The sequence below is a fragment of the Plectropomus leopardus genome, chromosome 1 (assembly GCF_026936395.1).
Source record: "Plectropomus leopardus strain MGB_pleo_1.0 chromosome 1, ASM2693639v1, whole genome shotgun sequence".
Lineage (NCBI taxonomy): Eukaryota > Metazoa > Chordata > Actinopteri > Perciformes > Serranidae > Plectropomus > Plectropomus leopardus.
This window is the reverse complement of record NC_142176.1, coordinates 30,400,173-30,415,108: the sequence shown is the minus strand read 5'-3', so window position 1 is coordinate 30,415,108 and position 14,936 is coordinate 30,400,173. Positions and strand designations below refer to the sequence as shown.

Sequence of the window (14,936 nt, the reverse complement as noted above, 5' to 3'; positions counted from 1 at the left end):
GTTAATTTCGTTTGTTCTGTTTTCTTGAGAATTAAATGTGTGTTCACTGGAGATTTTGAGGTTTTGAATCCCAGACCTCACTAGTTAAAAATCAACTCCAAATGAACCCGGAAGTTTACTTCATTTGCACTTAATAATTTAAGGAGGACTGAAGATAAGTCCTCATTATAGCCCTAATGAATACAACATTTTCTCAAAAAAAACAAAACAATCGGCAATCAAACATTAGGCGCTGCCAGTCCTTTTTCCGGCTTTAGAGGCTGTGAGGATTTTATTACAGATCCGTCTATTTGCATTTTTTACATTTCAGGAAAGGCTTCGAGGAGAATAGCTTTTAGCAGGTGGTTTGATACCTCCCTTCCTTAATAAGGTGGCTGACGTCAGAGCAATGGGGCGGTGTGTGCGCGTGTGTTTGAGAGAGAAAGAGAGAGAGAGAGAGTATGGGAGGAGATGGGTGCGCACAGTGCGCATGTGTAGACAGTGATCTGTGCTGCGGTGGAAGAGGGGCTGGAGACACACAACTAGAGAGATGGCGCGGCACCCGACCGGAGCGCAAGGACAGCTGGTTGGCGGTGGGGGGGCTTGAATTATAAAGAGAATCAGAAAATTAAAATATAAAAACAAGAAAAAAATATTAAGGGGAAAAAAGGGGGATCCGGAAAAAGGAGTTTCCATTCTGCAACACGGCGTCAGAGGTAGGAGAATATATGTGAATATAAGGACAGAGAGGATAGCAAAGGAGGCTGCTGCAAAAAAGCAACAAAAGAAAATTGAACTTTCCTGGATGTGAGGACTTCTGGACATCAGCTAGATCAGATAGATGGTTTGTCCACAGCGCTGCCCGGATCATGAACGCACAGCTGTCGATGGAGAATATTGGCGACCTGCACGGAGTGAGCCATGAGTCCGTGTCCGGTCACGGAGAGCTGCTGAGTGGCCACAGTCCGCATGCCCGTCCGAGCCCCCGGGGTCTAAGCCACCGCGCTATGGGCATGGCAACCTTGCTAGACAGCGGAGACTATCACCCCGGACACCACGGACACCTGCATCCAGCCATCAGCATGTGCGAAGCCCCCCCTGGCATGAGTGCAAGCAGCACTTACACCACCCTTACCCCCCTGCAGCCCTTACCCCCCATCTCCACCGTGTCCGACAAGTTTCCTCCCCATCATCACCACCACCATCCCCATCATCCTCACCATCATCCCCACCAGAGGATCCCCGGAAATGTAAGCGGCAGCTTCACGTTGATGCGCGAGGACCGGAGTCTGGCGCCTATGAACAGTCTGTATCCCGCATATCATCACAAAGACCCCTGCATGGGCCAGAGCCTCTCTCCGCTGTCTGGTTCCGGTCTGGCCAGCATACACACGTCCCAGGCCGGCATCCCTCCTTACGCTCACCCCGGTGCCGCCATGCCTGGTGAGAAGATGCTCACCCCCAGCGGGTTTGAGGCTCACCACCCGGCCATGCTCGGCAGACACACAGAGCAGCACATGAGCTCCTCGGCGGGCATGGTACAAATCAACGGCCTCCACCATCACCCGCACGCCCACCTTGGCGCGCAGGGGCACGGCCAGGGGCTGGGGAACAGCCGGGAGCAGGCCTCCGGGCCCGGGCAGCAAGGGGGAGGCGGTGGAGGGGGTGGTGGTGTTTCTGGGGGCCAGATGGAGGAGGTGAATACCAAAGAAGTTGCGCAGAGGATCACCACGGAGCTGAAGCGCTACAGCATCCCTCAGGCCATCTTTGCCCAGCGGGTCCTGTGCAGGTCCCAGGGGACCCTGTCCGACCTGCTGAGGAACCCCAAACCCTGGTCCAAGCTCAAGTCCGGCAGAGAGACCTTCCGCCGCATGTGGAAGTGGCTGCAGGAGCCTGAGTTCCAACGCATGAGTGCGCTCAGGCTCGCAGGTGAGCGAAGCCTCGGTAAAGCCCCTTTTTGTTTTCATCTTTTGAACGTGTTTGCTGAGAGAAAGAGCCGCTCAAACAGGGGCGTTAATTCAGCACAGAGGGTCATTAGTTCTGAGTGCTGCCTTATATTGAGCTGTGGGGTCAAGTGGGCTGGGAACCAAAACTGATTTTGTAGTTTTTATTGAAACAGAGAGAGGGAAAAGTCAGTGTTTTGGTTCATTTTGTAGAAAGAAAACTAAGTTTAACGAAATCTTAAAGAGGTAGAAATGGAACACCAATGTATTTGTACTACCTTGTCATTTCCAAGTGTCTTCATCATTTCAAGTGTTAATTGTAGAGAAATAAGAAATAAGCAATAAGCAAAAGCAGTGAGTGTAATGTAAAATCACACCATGGCAACACTCAGGACAAATGTTCCCTCTAGGCTGTTTATCAAAATACTGTATAACACAATGCCTCTTCTTGTCTCCAGAAACATTTATAATAAAAGATGCTGGAATGATTTTAGATGCAGGGAGGAACTAGGCCATGCCCCAGTAGTTTGTTGAATTGACCCTGGTTTCTCTAGTTAAGGCCTCCAAATCAGATTTGTGCCTGAAGAGGAAGTCAATCCAACATTACAGTGTGTCAAACAATACATAACTTGCTAAAGTTTAAAAGTACTTCACCATGCTGATGCCCATGCACCATAACGAGCGGCGTGATATCAATACGCATCCCGTTTCTGTCTCCACACTGATTTTGGGGTTGTGCGAAACAAGTGCTCATGTCATTTTACCTCAAAATATCGACCGCCGGACTGTGTGCGTAAGCTGATCCTGCGCCCAGAAATCGTTAGGAATGTGTTTATTTTGGTGTAGATGCAACTGATCAGCCTTTTTGGTGTTGCCCTTGGTGTAAACAGAGAGAGGAATGAAAGTGTGTGTGTGTGTGTGTGTGTGTGTGTGTGTGTGCGTGTTCGAGAGTGTGACAGATAAACTTCATTTAAATGTCAAGTAAAACTGGAGTCATGCATTATTTAGTCCGTGAAATGGGCTTTGTCTTTCGATATGGTAAAATTATAGGCCCATATTTCAGAGTAAAATACAACAGAATAGAGAGCATGTGTTTGTGTTTTGGTCGTAAAGTCACCCTGACTTGACTGAGGTTTCCCTAATTAACTGATAGACCTCTGTATTAATTTGTCCCTGAGGTATGTACAAGTCAATTAGGGCGCGCATTGAGGCCCAAATCGCACGTGCGCGTTCACAGACAGTCAATGGATTTTTTTTAACGTTTATAGGCTTAATCAATGACCTACAAATTGGCTTTTTGGCTTTTTGAAAAGTGAGGCTGCGGCCACATGGAAAGTGCGTGATTTTGCGTGCCGTGTGTGTGTATACGTGCATGCTTGCGCGTACATGTGAGTGTAATCGCAATTGATTACTTTTCAGTTTTCCCATCTGCTGCTGCTGCTGGTGTGTGTGTGTGTGTGTGTGTGTGTGTGTGTGTGTGTGTGTGTGTGTGTGTGTGTGTGTGTGTGTGTGTGTGTGTGTTGATTAAAGATGAGATTTTATCACCAGCAAACGAGTAAAAACTGCAATTCAACATCTAAAAGGTGGTTTGTATTTGATCATTAGTGTAATCATCATATAATTAAAACAAAAATCAGATCAGCAGTCTGTTGATGGCATTCTGAATTTAAATGAAGATAAATTCATAGACTATCCTGGAAAAAATAAATGTGTCAGGTCTGTTTATTTTTTTTTTCATTTTTATCCCTCCTTGGGCATATTATGTTTTATCTGTTTTTTACAACAAGAAAAAAAATGTAAAAGCTTCTCAGAAGCAAAAATTTAAGATATGAAACGTTGGGTTTTTTGTTGTTAAACGCCCCAAAAAGGTTGTAAAGGAAGAAAAAAATGTACAGTTAAAAACGAAATTAATTTGGAGAGAATACGCCGAGCGCCGTTTTATTGATCCGTTCGTTCCTAGGTGAACCAGATATGTGATCGCGCGCTGAAGTAGATGTGATATACTTATTGATTTCAGGCATCTGAAATTAATCTCGGGCCTTTTCTGCCTTTCCCACGTATTCAATTACCCATCTGAATTTGCTTGAATCGGAATTGGTGGAATAGAATAGAATAGAATAGAATAGGAAATAGGTATATATGAGTTGTCACAGAGCAACAATAATGAATTTAAAGATGAAAGATCAGTTTTCACTAGTTGACAGTAAATTCGTTGTAGTTGAGTTCGGTGTGTTGTTTTTTTGGGGGGGGGGGTTCTGGTGTTTTTGGAAATTGTCATGTGCGCATAATAGGTTACAGTAAATTAGGATACACGTTCTCGCAACAATAGTCAGATGGCTGAATATTTGCTGCTTTTGCAGCACAGAGGTCTGTTTGTTGTTCTCTCTGAGATTATGAAATGCACGTACCTCGTCACACCGCGTCTGTAGGCCCAGTGTGTGCAGTCTGTTTGAGTGTGTGGAGTTATCTGTGTGTTTGTAATGATTAGCCGGGAGCAGCAGCGGTGTGTGTCTATGTGTGTGTGATTAGCGTGATAACAAGGCCGCTGTTATGTCCCCCCTCGGTCCTGGGAAAGCTGGCTCTCTGGCCGGGCCTCCTGTGCCGGGGCCGGGCCGCTCTGCTGCATGTGGTGGCTCCTGCTGTCTGAGTGGCCTTCACTGCTGCTGATTTATGGCAGCCCTTACACGACGAGCTCCGACTCTCTGTTAATATTTACCAGCACTGGAGACACCGGGCTGCTCCAAACTCACAATTACACTCCAGTTTATGGTCATGCGGGTATGTCGCTGCACTGTACTTTACCACACACCTGAGGGAGTGTGTGTGGGCTGAAAATGGGGTTATAGGGTGGGAAATCAGCTCCAAGTCTGATTGAATACTTTTGCTTATTTTGATCTCTCTCTCTAATGAGCTGTTTACTGACACTTTACTGCGCGTGAATCTAGAAGGCAATGAGATATAAGCCTGTAATGATGAACAAAAATATTAGAAGAATCCCACAGACGAATCCCAGAGTGATTCTTTTGGCATGTTTTCTCCAAATTTTGTTTGAAGCAAAATTGTCTCTGAATACCTTATTTTATTTGGTTTATTTACTCAGTTTATTTTGTACATTTTTGTGTTTAGAGGTTGTCTAAAGTTAGATTATTTTAATCACACAGGTGCATTTTGCAAAATAAACCAGCACTGGTTTAAGAATTACTTTGTAGTGGGAATATACCTTTCATTAATTTCCCCTGTGAGTCCATACTGGGCCTTGCTCCAGCAGCCCACGTCTGCCCCCTTCTGGTCTTTGCTGAACCTCAATTTGGATGGCTGCACAAAATAAAAATTATTAAAAATAAAATAGCAACAAGATCAGTTGCAGGGATGTATGATTTGCTTTCACGTGGATTCACAAGTTCTTCTTTCCAATATTAGACGATCTGTAGGTCTTTTTTTTTCCACAGCTGTAGTGTATCACTGCGCGCCGTGTTTTTCAGCACCGCGGACAGCACTCATTGTTCCCGGCTGACAGGCTGCCTCCCTGCCTGTCTGTCTGCTCTACCAGAGCTCCACGAGCTCCCGCTCTGGCCAACAGACGTCTGTGTGGCTCCATGGGCACAGGGGAGAAGTTCGTATTTCCGTAGAAATATTCATTTTTGCTCCCAAACCACGATTTTTCGCGCTTTCTCTATTATTTCCTACACTGTAAAATCTGACAAACTGATCTCACTTAAAATAATCTTGATCTTGGAAACTGATTGCTTTGAAAAAGTAAAGGAAATATACCTACAGATCTTCATTCATGTGCACTTCATATCTAGTAAACTTGAAATTTAGCTGTACTGACTTAATTTTGTGAAGTTAGGGTTACATTGAAACTTAAAAATGGCAAGTGAAATATCTTCGTTCCTTCTAAGTGTTGGCAACTTCAGTAAACCAAATTAGTCTGACTTAACTTGAACATGAAAAAAAGAGAAATTTGCTAATGATGAAGTTAGGAGTTCTGTTTTCTTACATGTTTAAACATATATAAATATGAATTGTCTTTTTTAAGTTGCAGCAATTTCACAAAAAAGACTAGATTTTAAGTGAATGTAACAATTAGATATAAAATGAACATAGATTAAGTTTAATAGTTATATTTACTTACTTTTTTTCAAGGCAATCAGTTTCCTACATTTAAGTAAAATCAACTTGTCAGATTTCACCTTGCTTGCATCCTCTACCTTGGGGTCTAGCCAGTGAAAGTGTCCTGGTGTTAAAAGTTTGTAAAGGGGGTGCTTCCAAGACAAGGAAAAAAGTTTATCGACATTTGTAGTCATTTATTCATCAGTGGTAAATGAAAAAGCACTTTTTCCACAAATTCTACAATTTCAGAGTTATGAATCTCAATTGTGCATAGCCTAATCCAGTCTTTATACTGCAGAATATTTGTTTTTTATTTACGTCAAACTGCAGCAGCAGCAGGAGTGTAAACACTGCACCTCTTTCGCTGGGGCTGGTGGTGGGCCCGAAGAGGCTTTCGAACAACATGTCAAGTGACGAACAGACACTTATTAGTTATTATCACTTACTCAGATTGCTACACCTTCGTTCAAGGAAAAATGTACTGTAGATGAAAAAGAAGTGACCCAAAAAAGAATTAAAAATATATGTATTTTTTTCTGTAACATAATTTTAAGTATACAATCATAATAGTGAATACAGTTGTTTTTTTATCAGGTCTTTTTTTCTTGTCATGCAATTTGAGGGATATTTCTTGCCAAGTTGCTCATTGCCTTTTTCCTTTTCTTTATTATACTTACAAATGTAATTTTCTGGACATTTTTCCCTATTTAATTTATTTTTGATTTCTGGATATTTAAAAAAAAAATCCTCACCTCTTTTTAAAAACTTTTTAAAATTAATTAAATTTTAAGTAATTTTATTGTCACTTTTTACTCATTTCTTGCAGTTTGTGAAGCGTTTCTTGTCAAGTTGGTCATTGCCTTTTATACCCATGTTTTCAAAAGATATCAAGCCAATTTGCCCAAGTTTCAAAGTGTTAAACAGCTTGTAAAAGACACCTGAACACAACACAAAAAAATGATGCTGATACAGGTTTCAAAGGTTAAGTGTAAAATCCACTTGATAACAAGTAACCAGGGTGCATTAGAGCCCATCATAATAGCATGCACTTGGCCCATTGTGACTACCTCTGTTCACCTTGAAGATGAGCAGGTGGTCTTGTTAAATACAGTAACACAAGTTAACACAGGGGGGAGGACCTTTCATTCAGATCAGATGCTGCAGTTTTTGTATTGGTTGCACTAGACACTGAAGTGCTTGTTTACAATTTGGCTGTTGATGTTAACATTTACAGGTAGGCCTACACTACACAGTGACAACTTAAATGTAAAACTGGTATCAGTTAAACATGGCTTTTACTGCTGATAGTTTTGGAGGACTGTGGAATTACCATTTTGTGTCTAAGATTATATAACTGGGTACAGTTGTTATATTAGCAACCTAAAGTGAAGTGTTGTGGACTCAAAAGTGACAATGGATCTTGATATAAGCATCTATGGAAAGCTTAACCTGTTCTGGACCTCAGTGTGTGTACCAAAACAATCTATGTTTGAGTTACTTTAAGTCAAAATGGAATAGAAAATATCTGATGCTGGTTTATCCCTGTTAGACTGACTTCTATGCTAAAGTGGAATAGGGGAGAACTACTGAGATAATTCATGAGTCCATCCAAGGATTTACTCAGGACTTTCTTAATCCAAGGCCGAGGTGTGATGGAGAGAAGATTCTAATGCAGTATCAAGTATATTGTACCCTCTCTCACAAACTCTCTCTCTCTGTCTGTCTCTTTCCTGACTCCTCCACAGCATGCAAGCGTAAGGAACAGGACCACGGCAGAAGCGAGCGGGGGAGCGTCTCCAAGAAGCCCCGGCTGGTGTTCACAGATGTGCAGCGGCGGACGCTCCACGCCATCTTCAAGGAGAACAAGCGTCCATCCAAAGAGCTGCAGATAACCATCGCCCAGCAGCTGGGCCTCGAGCTGGCCACGGTCAGCAACTTCTTTATGAACGCACGTCGCCGGAGCCTGGACAAGTGGGTGGACGATGGCTCCGGTCACCCAGCCAACTCTGGGCCCAACGCCTGCACCAAAGCCTGAAGACGGACTGATTTGACTAACTCATGGACTGACTTAACCTCGGTGGAAAAGCTTTAAAACTTAAGAGAAACAAAGAGAAACTTAAAAAAGACCTTGAAGCAACATTTTGCCCTTAAACCTGTACTATATTGATATTTATAGTATCCAAAGATGAAAAAAACAAACCAAAGACTTCTTGTTTGACCTGCTTTGAAATGTTTGTTTCAGCAACACATTTATGTGTATCATACTGCAAAAAGACTATAGTTTTACCCCCCCACCCCCCACCCCCCCTTCACACACACTCACTGTCACTGGTCTCTAGCTTTATTACACCCTCCCACACACCTCCCCACTCAGTATCAATCTATCATTCACCATCCTTATCTTTAATCTGATTGGTTGGTTTTAATGATGGGTCCCTAAGTGGAGGTTTAATCAGCCTATTGGCAGTCTGATCTGCAGCTGTCCACACCCTTGAAAAACAGCCAGAATGTGGAGCTCCGGTGGGATTGGCTAATCAACTCTAAAGACATTTAAAAAAAAATCCTACAGGAGCGAATGGATTGTTGTGCAACCTTGTTTGGATCGGTGGCGATGGACTGTCTGTCTATCTGTCTGTCTTTCTATCAAGCATTCCAGACAGACAGAAGAAATGCCCATGTGTAGACTGCTAACCCAAAACCAAAAACCCTGAACCAAGCCAAAAAGGAAAAAACCTCAACCCACATGGTAGTGCTTTCTTCCAACATGCTGAAGCGTTGAATGATTTAAACAAGACAAACCAAAGCCTTCTACACCCTGAAGCCTCTCATGCAGCTTAGAAATAAAAAAACACTTCAGATCCTGCTATGAAGCAAATTGACCAAAGAGTTTATTTTGTAGCTGATAATCCTAAGAGTATTTGTATCTCATGTCCTCCCTTACCTCCTGAGACAGACTGTTAGTTTGGTGCCACAAAGAAGAGAGCGTTTATGGTTTATACAACATTTTGAGTTAAATTCATGTTCCCTGCAAATATAAATATTTTATGACACAAAAATTAAATGACCTTTGCCTTATAGTTGCCTTTTGAGTCAAACTAAATATTCCCGTTTTATCTTCACAAACACTGTTGAATGTTGCTGTAATGTGAAGATGAATCATTACAGACACTTCTTGCTATTTAGGTAAAGCCCACAGATTTAGCTCAAGTTTATGTGTTCAAACACCAGCAGCTGGCAAACTAAGATTTATCAACTCAGCAGTGTTTTTTCTGCAAAGGTGATGACAGAAGATGCTGGCTCTCGTACTCTGTGTGTGTTTGGGACACAGTAAAAGAGACAGACGGCAAACTGTGTCACCACTCTAATAATAAGCATCATCATCCCTGTGCGCTTCATTTGTATTTGATTTTTATCTCCTCGTCAAAGATGTTGAGTGGAGGAGATGATATCAATGATCAAACCACTTTCAGACACTTACACAGCAATGTCACCTGAATACGAAAGCACCCCGCCCCTGCCTTTTGCCAATCCCCAGACCCATCCCCACCCCTCCCATCCCGCCTCTGTTCCCCTGGTAAGCTATGCATTTCAGCACTAGGAGGAAAGCACTACACAGGGCTGGCCCAGGGACAGCGCATCATTAAATATATTGAGCTGGACCCTTGCCGTCATCCTCCTCATGGCCAGGGTTAGCAGCTCTACATTCATCACAACAAGCGCTGACAGAGAGGCGAGAGGCAGCTGCGTCTTCGCCTCTAAAATGAAAACAAAAAAAAGAAGACAAGAAACAAAAAATGTGTCAAGACCTGCTGATGTTTTATAGTGTGAACCAAAGATGCTACCTCACTCAAGTTCCATACGTGATTTCTATCACTTTGATGATACCAAAGATAACCAAAGATTTTTTCTCATTGCACGGCCTCTACGAGTGGTGTTAAAAGATGTTGTGTGTCTCCCCTCCCCCATCTCCTCTCCTCCTTTCTTCTCCCCTTTCTCCCCCCCTCCCACCTGCACTCAACCCCATGCACCCCTGCTATGCGTGCTCTTGCTTCATCTGTGCTCTGATTACAGCTCCATAGATATTCATGCTGATGTAGCTATAGGCAGATATGCTGATCTAGCCATAGATACACACAAGCAGCCGTGGAGGTGCCTGCGGAGTACAGTAGCAATGTGATCAGTCTTTCTTTGTGCTTGTTAGCAGTATTAGGAAAACACAAAGCTGACATTGAGTTGAAATGAAAAATTTGAGTTTTAGTTTGGTTCATGATTATTTCTCAAAATAATCTATGTGAATTTGACAGAGTACCCCACTGGAGTGTCTCTTTTTTTGCAACCTAATTTTTACTCTGCCCTGTCTCTTCGTGTGTATCTATCGGCTAGATTATTGATCCACCAAATAGGTCAGATGTCTTTACATGACAATAGACAGACAAGCTGACATAGCCATTGGCAGAATTGTTGACTCAACTATAGGCAGACATGTTCCTGAAAGTAGAAGCAGACGTGTTGCAATCTTTCTAAAACTCCCAGGACGAGTGCCTTGCTTGAACCAAAGTGTTAAACCGCTGTTGACCTCTCACCTTTGACTCTGTGAATACCTCAGCCTGTAGAAGGGCCACTACTGAAGAAACAAGGAAAAGGTTTTTTGTTTTGTTTTTTTAATCACACCGTGGTGCTTTCGCCAGCGCAACCATGCAATGAAAACATACCAAAGGAATTTCTGTTGTCCACTTCTACAGATTAAACCAAAGGTCTTTGTTTCTCTTTTCCCCCTGCCCTCCTTCTACCCCTCCATCCCTCCTTTCCCCCCAAACCTTCCTCGTCTCTCTCTGCTGTGTGTAGGAAGGTCCAGCACTCTGGCCGTGCATGTCTTTACCAATGTCTCTGAATACCTCATAGTAATAATTCCTTTGAGTTCTGCATTGAGACGTCTATCTGTGAGTGAGGCAGAACTCCACTCATGTGGTAACTGTTTATTGTTACTTCAAAAAAAGCTGTATGATTATCTATTTTGAAGTTTTGATTTTTGGCAGAAGTGCTCTGTTTCAAGTCACGGAGGACAAGTTTCAGGGTTGATGTATGAAACTTAAGGGATGGAGGGAGAAGCGTATTTTTTATCAGACATTGGGTTATGCCAATATTATGATGGTAGACTATTGCTTTTACAGGGTAAAACCAACTGCTGTGATATTGTGTTCATATTTTCCCTTTTTCTCTACTTCTGTGTTGTGAATTTAATTTAATTGCATTTTTGTAATGGTTAACCACTGCTTTAATTTATGCATTTGTAGAAACTCTAGATTTGTATATAGTAGGTTTTTGAAAAGAAAAACAAACAAAAAAGAACAGTTTTATGTTACAGCCTTATTTCCCACGCTTAGATATAAAAAGGAGTAGTTTGTATTCTTCTTCAGCTAAATCCTAGCCGGCATTTCAATGTGTGTTTTAAACACTGCCAGAAACCCAGACAGTTGATTTGCCAATGCAGACAAAGTTATACAGGAGCTACTTTGTTGAACAGCTGGCAAAAAGCAGTGTGTACGTGTGTGTGTTTTTTCTATTCTTTTGACTTTTTAAAAGAACGGTTATTTTATGGGTATTACTGCACATCCAAAGATTTTTAAAACAAACCAAAAATTGGAAAAAAATATGTATAATGTTGAAAAGCACTGGCATTTGTGAGGTAGACTTGTTGAGTTTTGATTTGCCATTCGCACGGGTATAGAATGTAGAAGGCGTAGGGCTACGTAGACAAGCTTACTCTATCATGTGGGGAATCTCCTGTTCAATGTACAATCTCAAGCATTTGAAACGAGGGCTGCAAGTCCCGCTCACTTTGCTGTCTCATGCACAGAGTGAGGTGGAGCTGAGGCTGGGCAGCCGGTCTGCCAGGGGCTGTGCCACGGAGCTGGGTCTGTTTTTATTGCCATGGCACTGCCGCCTCGCTCCATCTAGTATCTGTTCTTTTGGTACGTACTCGTGTAATGACTATGAGCAAAGTCTAATAAAACTACAAAGAACCTTACCAAGGAATCAGTGTGTAAGTGTGTACAGGGACGATCACCTGTTCATTTTTGTTTTCTGTCTGAAGATGAGTGTGATGACTGTGTGTATGTCTACTTGTATTTGCTACATAGTGAGGACCACACTTTTTTACCAACATAAGGACATTTTTGTAAAGTGAGGACATTTTGGCTGGTCCTCACTTCTTCAAAGGCCTGTTTGAGGGTCAAGACATGTTTTTACTGTTCAGGTCAGAATAAGGTTTGAGTTAGAGTAAAAGTAGCGGTGGTGGCACTTAGTTGTGATGATGAGGGTGTCTAGGGAATGTGTAATGACAGTAAGGGTCATCACAAAGACAAAGATAGAAGTACAAGACTGTATGTGTGCGTATGCATGTGTGTGTGTGTGTGTGTGTGTGCGTGCAGGTCAAATGTAATGTACTTAGATGGTATGAGAATGTGTGTTTGTACTGGTTTGCATGTGTTTCTTTGTTGTGTGTTCGTGTTAAAATCTGTTTGTACTGATGGTGTGTATGCATGTGTGTAGCTGATTGGTCCATATCCTGACAGTAAGTTTGACTCCCTCTGGTTGTCAGAGGGCCTTACTGTTAGTAGCCTACTGCTTCCTGTCTGTCATGCAGACAGCACAGTATCAGCATGTTATGCAGTCATTATGTCACATAATGAAGAATGTGAACGTTTTTCAGCATAACAGTTATAAAGGCCTGTGTTTAAGAGGAAATGGATGATGCAGTGTGGATCTATTTTTGCCCCATATTCACATTTTCTGTTTATTTATTTTGTCCATAAGGAGTTCCCATATGATGGGTAGCTTGGCTACAAGTCTCATAACAATACTGCGGCGCCTAAGACAATCATCTGGATCTCTTTCGCTGGGGAACTAATTTCTCACCCGCAGAGGGGTGTCCTCCAGCTATTCATATACAAAGATGCTTGAAGGGTTTTGATAAACAAGCATATTTGTTGTCATTTAAGAATAGATTACAGTAGTAGTTCATCTTGCACTTGCATTTCAAAATGAAATCTCATTGCTCTCGTCAGCCTTGTGCTCTTGTCAACCTTGATCTCTTTCTTTTGACTTCCTTCTTAACTCACAATGCTTCTTCAGTTTTCAGCGTGTGTGCGTGTGTGTGTGTGTGTGTGTGTGTGTGTGTGTGTGTGTGTGTGTGTGCGTGTGCGTGTGCGTGAGAGCACCTGTGTGTGCGCGCATGTGTGCCAGAGAGGCAATACTGTCAGTGTTACTCTCAGATGTATAACTCCATGTCTCATGACTTGATTTGTCATTGCTGTTTCCCAGGCTTTGCTACTGCTTTCTCAGTGCCGTGCAATATCATCTGTTGTGATTGCTAAGCAAATGAAAAAAAAGGAAAGAAAATTGAGAAGCAAGTGATGATGTCATCCAGCTTTTTTCAGTGTTCAAAATGTTTCAACATTTCTGTAGTCACAAAAAAGTAGAAAATAAACTGTTGGTATTTCCAGCTTCTGAATCAAGGCTCTTGTTATTGATTTATTTTTGTTGTGTGGGTTTTGTCCTTTTTTTCTTTTTTTTTCTCTGATGGGCAAATTGAATCAATAAAACATCAAATCAGATAAGGAAGTAGAGGACAAGACAAGCAGGCACATGAGTCTGTCTTGGAGGGGAACCTGCATAACAAGAAGCTTCAGAAGATCAGTGGATAGTTTATTAATCCTTACATGCTGTCAGGGTCAGAGGGTTCATGTGCACTGAAGGCCACCCATCTTCAAAAAATATATACACTTATGTTCCTGTAAAAAATCTTGAATCAATGTTGTCCCATTAAACGTTTATACATATTAATACTATATATACATTATATTCGGCTGCTTAAATCAATAGACGATTAAAAATTGTAGTATCTTGTAAAAGTAATCAGCAATGTCTTAACATTGATCAAATGTGGGTTACTGAATTTTAAACCATAGTCCTACTTAAAGTTGAATTTATTCAAAATGGCTCGACCTACAAGTATAGGTTTTTACAGAGCTGTAAAAGTGTCACTTATTTTTAACTTGGTCATCACTTTACATATTGCTGTGTCATGTCATTTGGGGTCAGTGCAATTAATTCACATGCTGACCTATGGAATATGGACAGCTCTAAAGGCAACGGAACCACCAACCTAGACAGTGCACTGCACTGCTATATAGACTAGTGTTGGAGTAGGTTTATTTAACCATTTCATGTCCTCTGAACATTGGATTTTTTTAAATAGTCAGATAAGAATTACAAATAACAAATAATGTTGTGTTTTAAATAACTCATTCATGAGAAAAGTCATGACATCAGCAAAGTCATTAAGATTATGTTAATTTCAATTATAGATAGATTACTGGACGGGCCTACCACGCGCAGGCCTGCAAAGTGACAGAAAGAGACTCACAATGACTACAACAAGTGTCAAAACAACCACATAACTTCAAAAGATGCAAAGCAACTACAAAGACACTCAAAACTCAAAACGAACCCTTGTGGCCAGGGCTCATTGTCTCATAATCCACCCATTACCCTAGTATATTTTACCTTCTCTTACACAGAATCACAAATTAATCAAGCCAAGCGTAGACATCTGCGCTTCAACACATCGGCAATTTGATTGATTGAAAACAACAATAAAACTAAGTAAAGGGATTTTGCTCGTGGTATCCCCTTATTGTTTTGCTGAACCCCATAAGCCCATGTGTTAGTATTCCATAACCCAAAGATGATTTGATGAATTCTTATTACATTAATTAAACTTGCATGTTAATAGGGGAAGCATATTGGTGAAACTGTTTGACTTTGGGATAAATGTGTAGGCCCATGCTTGAACCAAAACTTTGTCAAATTTGTTAAAGAAGCTGAATTACTTTTCCT

The 14,936-nt window shown here is 41.8% G+C and overlaps 1 protein-coding gene across 2 annotated transcripts; it reads left to right on the top strand.

The window, feature by feature from the left end:
* Positions 1–336: 336 nt before the first annotated feature.
* Positions 337–13,548, top strand: onecut1 (one cut homeobox 1). Of its 2 annotated transcripts, none has more exons than XM_042488364.2 (2): positions 337–1,908; positions 7,781–13,548. In XM_042488364.2, exons 1-2 carry the CDS (start codon positions 849–851, stop codon positions 8,068–8,070), a joined length of 1,350 nt encoding a protein of 449 aa, XP_042344298.2. In that variant the 5' UTR covers positions 337–848; the 3' UTR covers positions 8,071–13,548. The 2 variants fall into 2 exon arrangements, with proteins under 2 accessions (XP_042344298.2, XP_042344292.2); XM_042488358.2 differs by having other exon boundaries at positions 382–1,923.
* The last annotated feature ends 1,388 nt before the right edge of the window (positions 13,549–14,936 follow it).

Excerpts from the sequence above, each read along its gene's own strand:
- onecut1 (XM_042488358.2), top strand. The coding sequence starts at position 849 with ATGAACGCACAGCTGTCGATGGAGAATATTGGCGACCTGCACGGAGTG. Across the intron at positions 1,924-7,780 it reads CGCAGGTGAGCGAAGCCTCG|CATGCAAGCGTAAGGAACAG; the intron begins GTAAAGCCCCTT and ends ACTCCTCCACAG.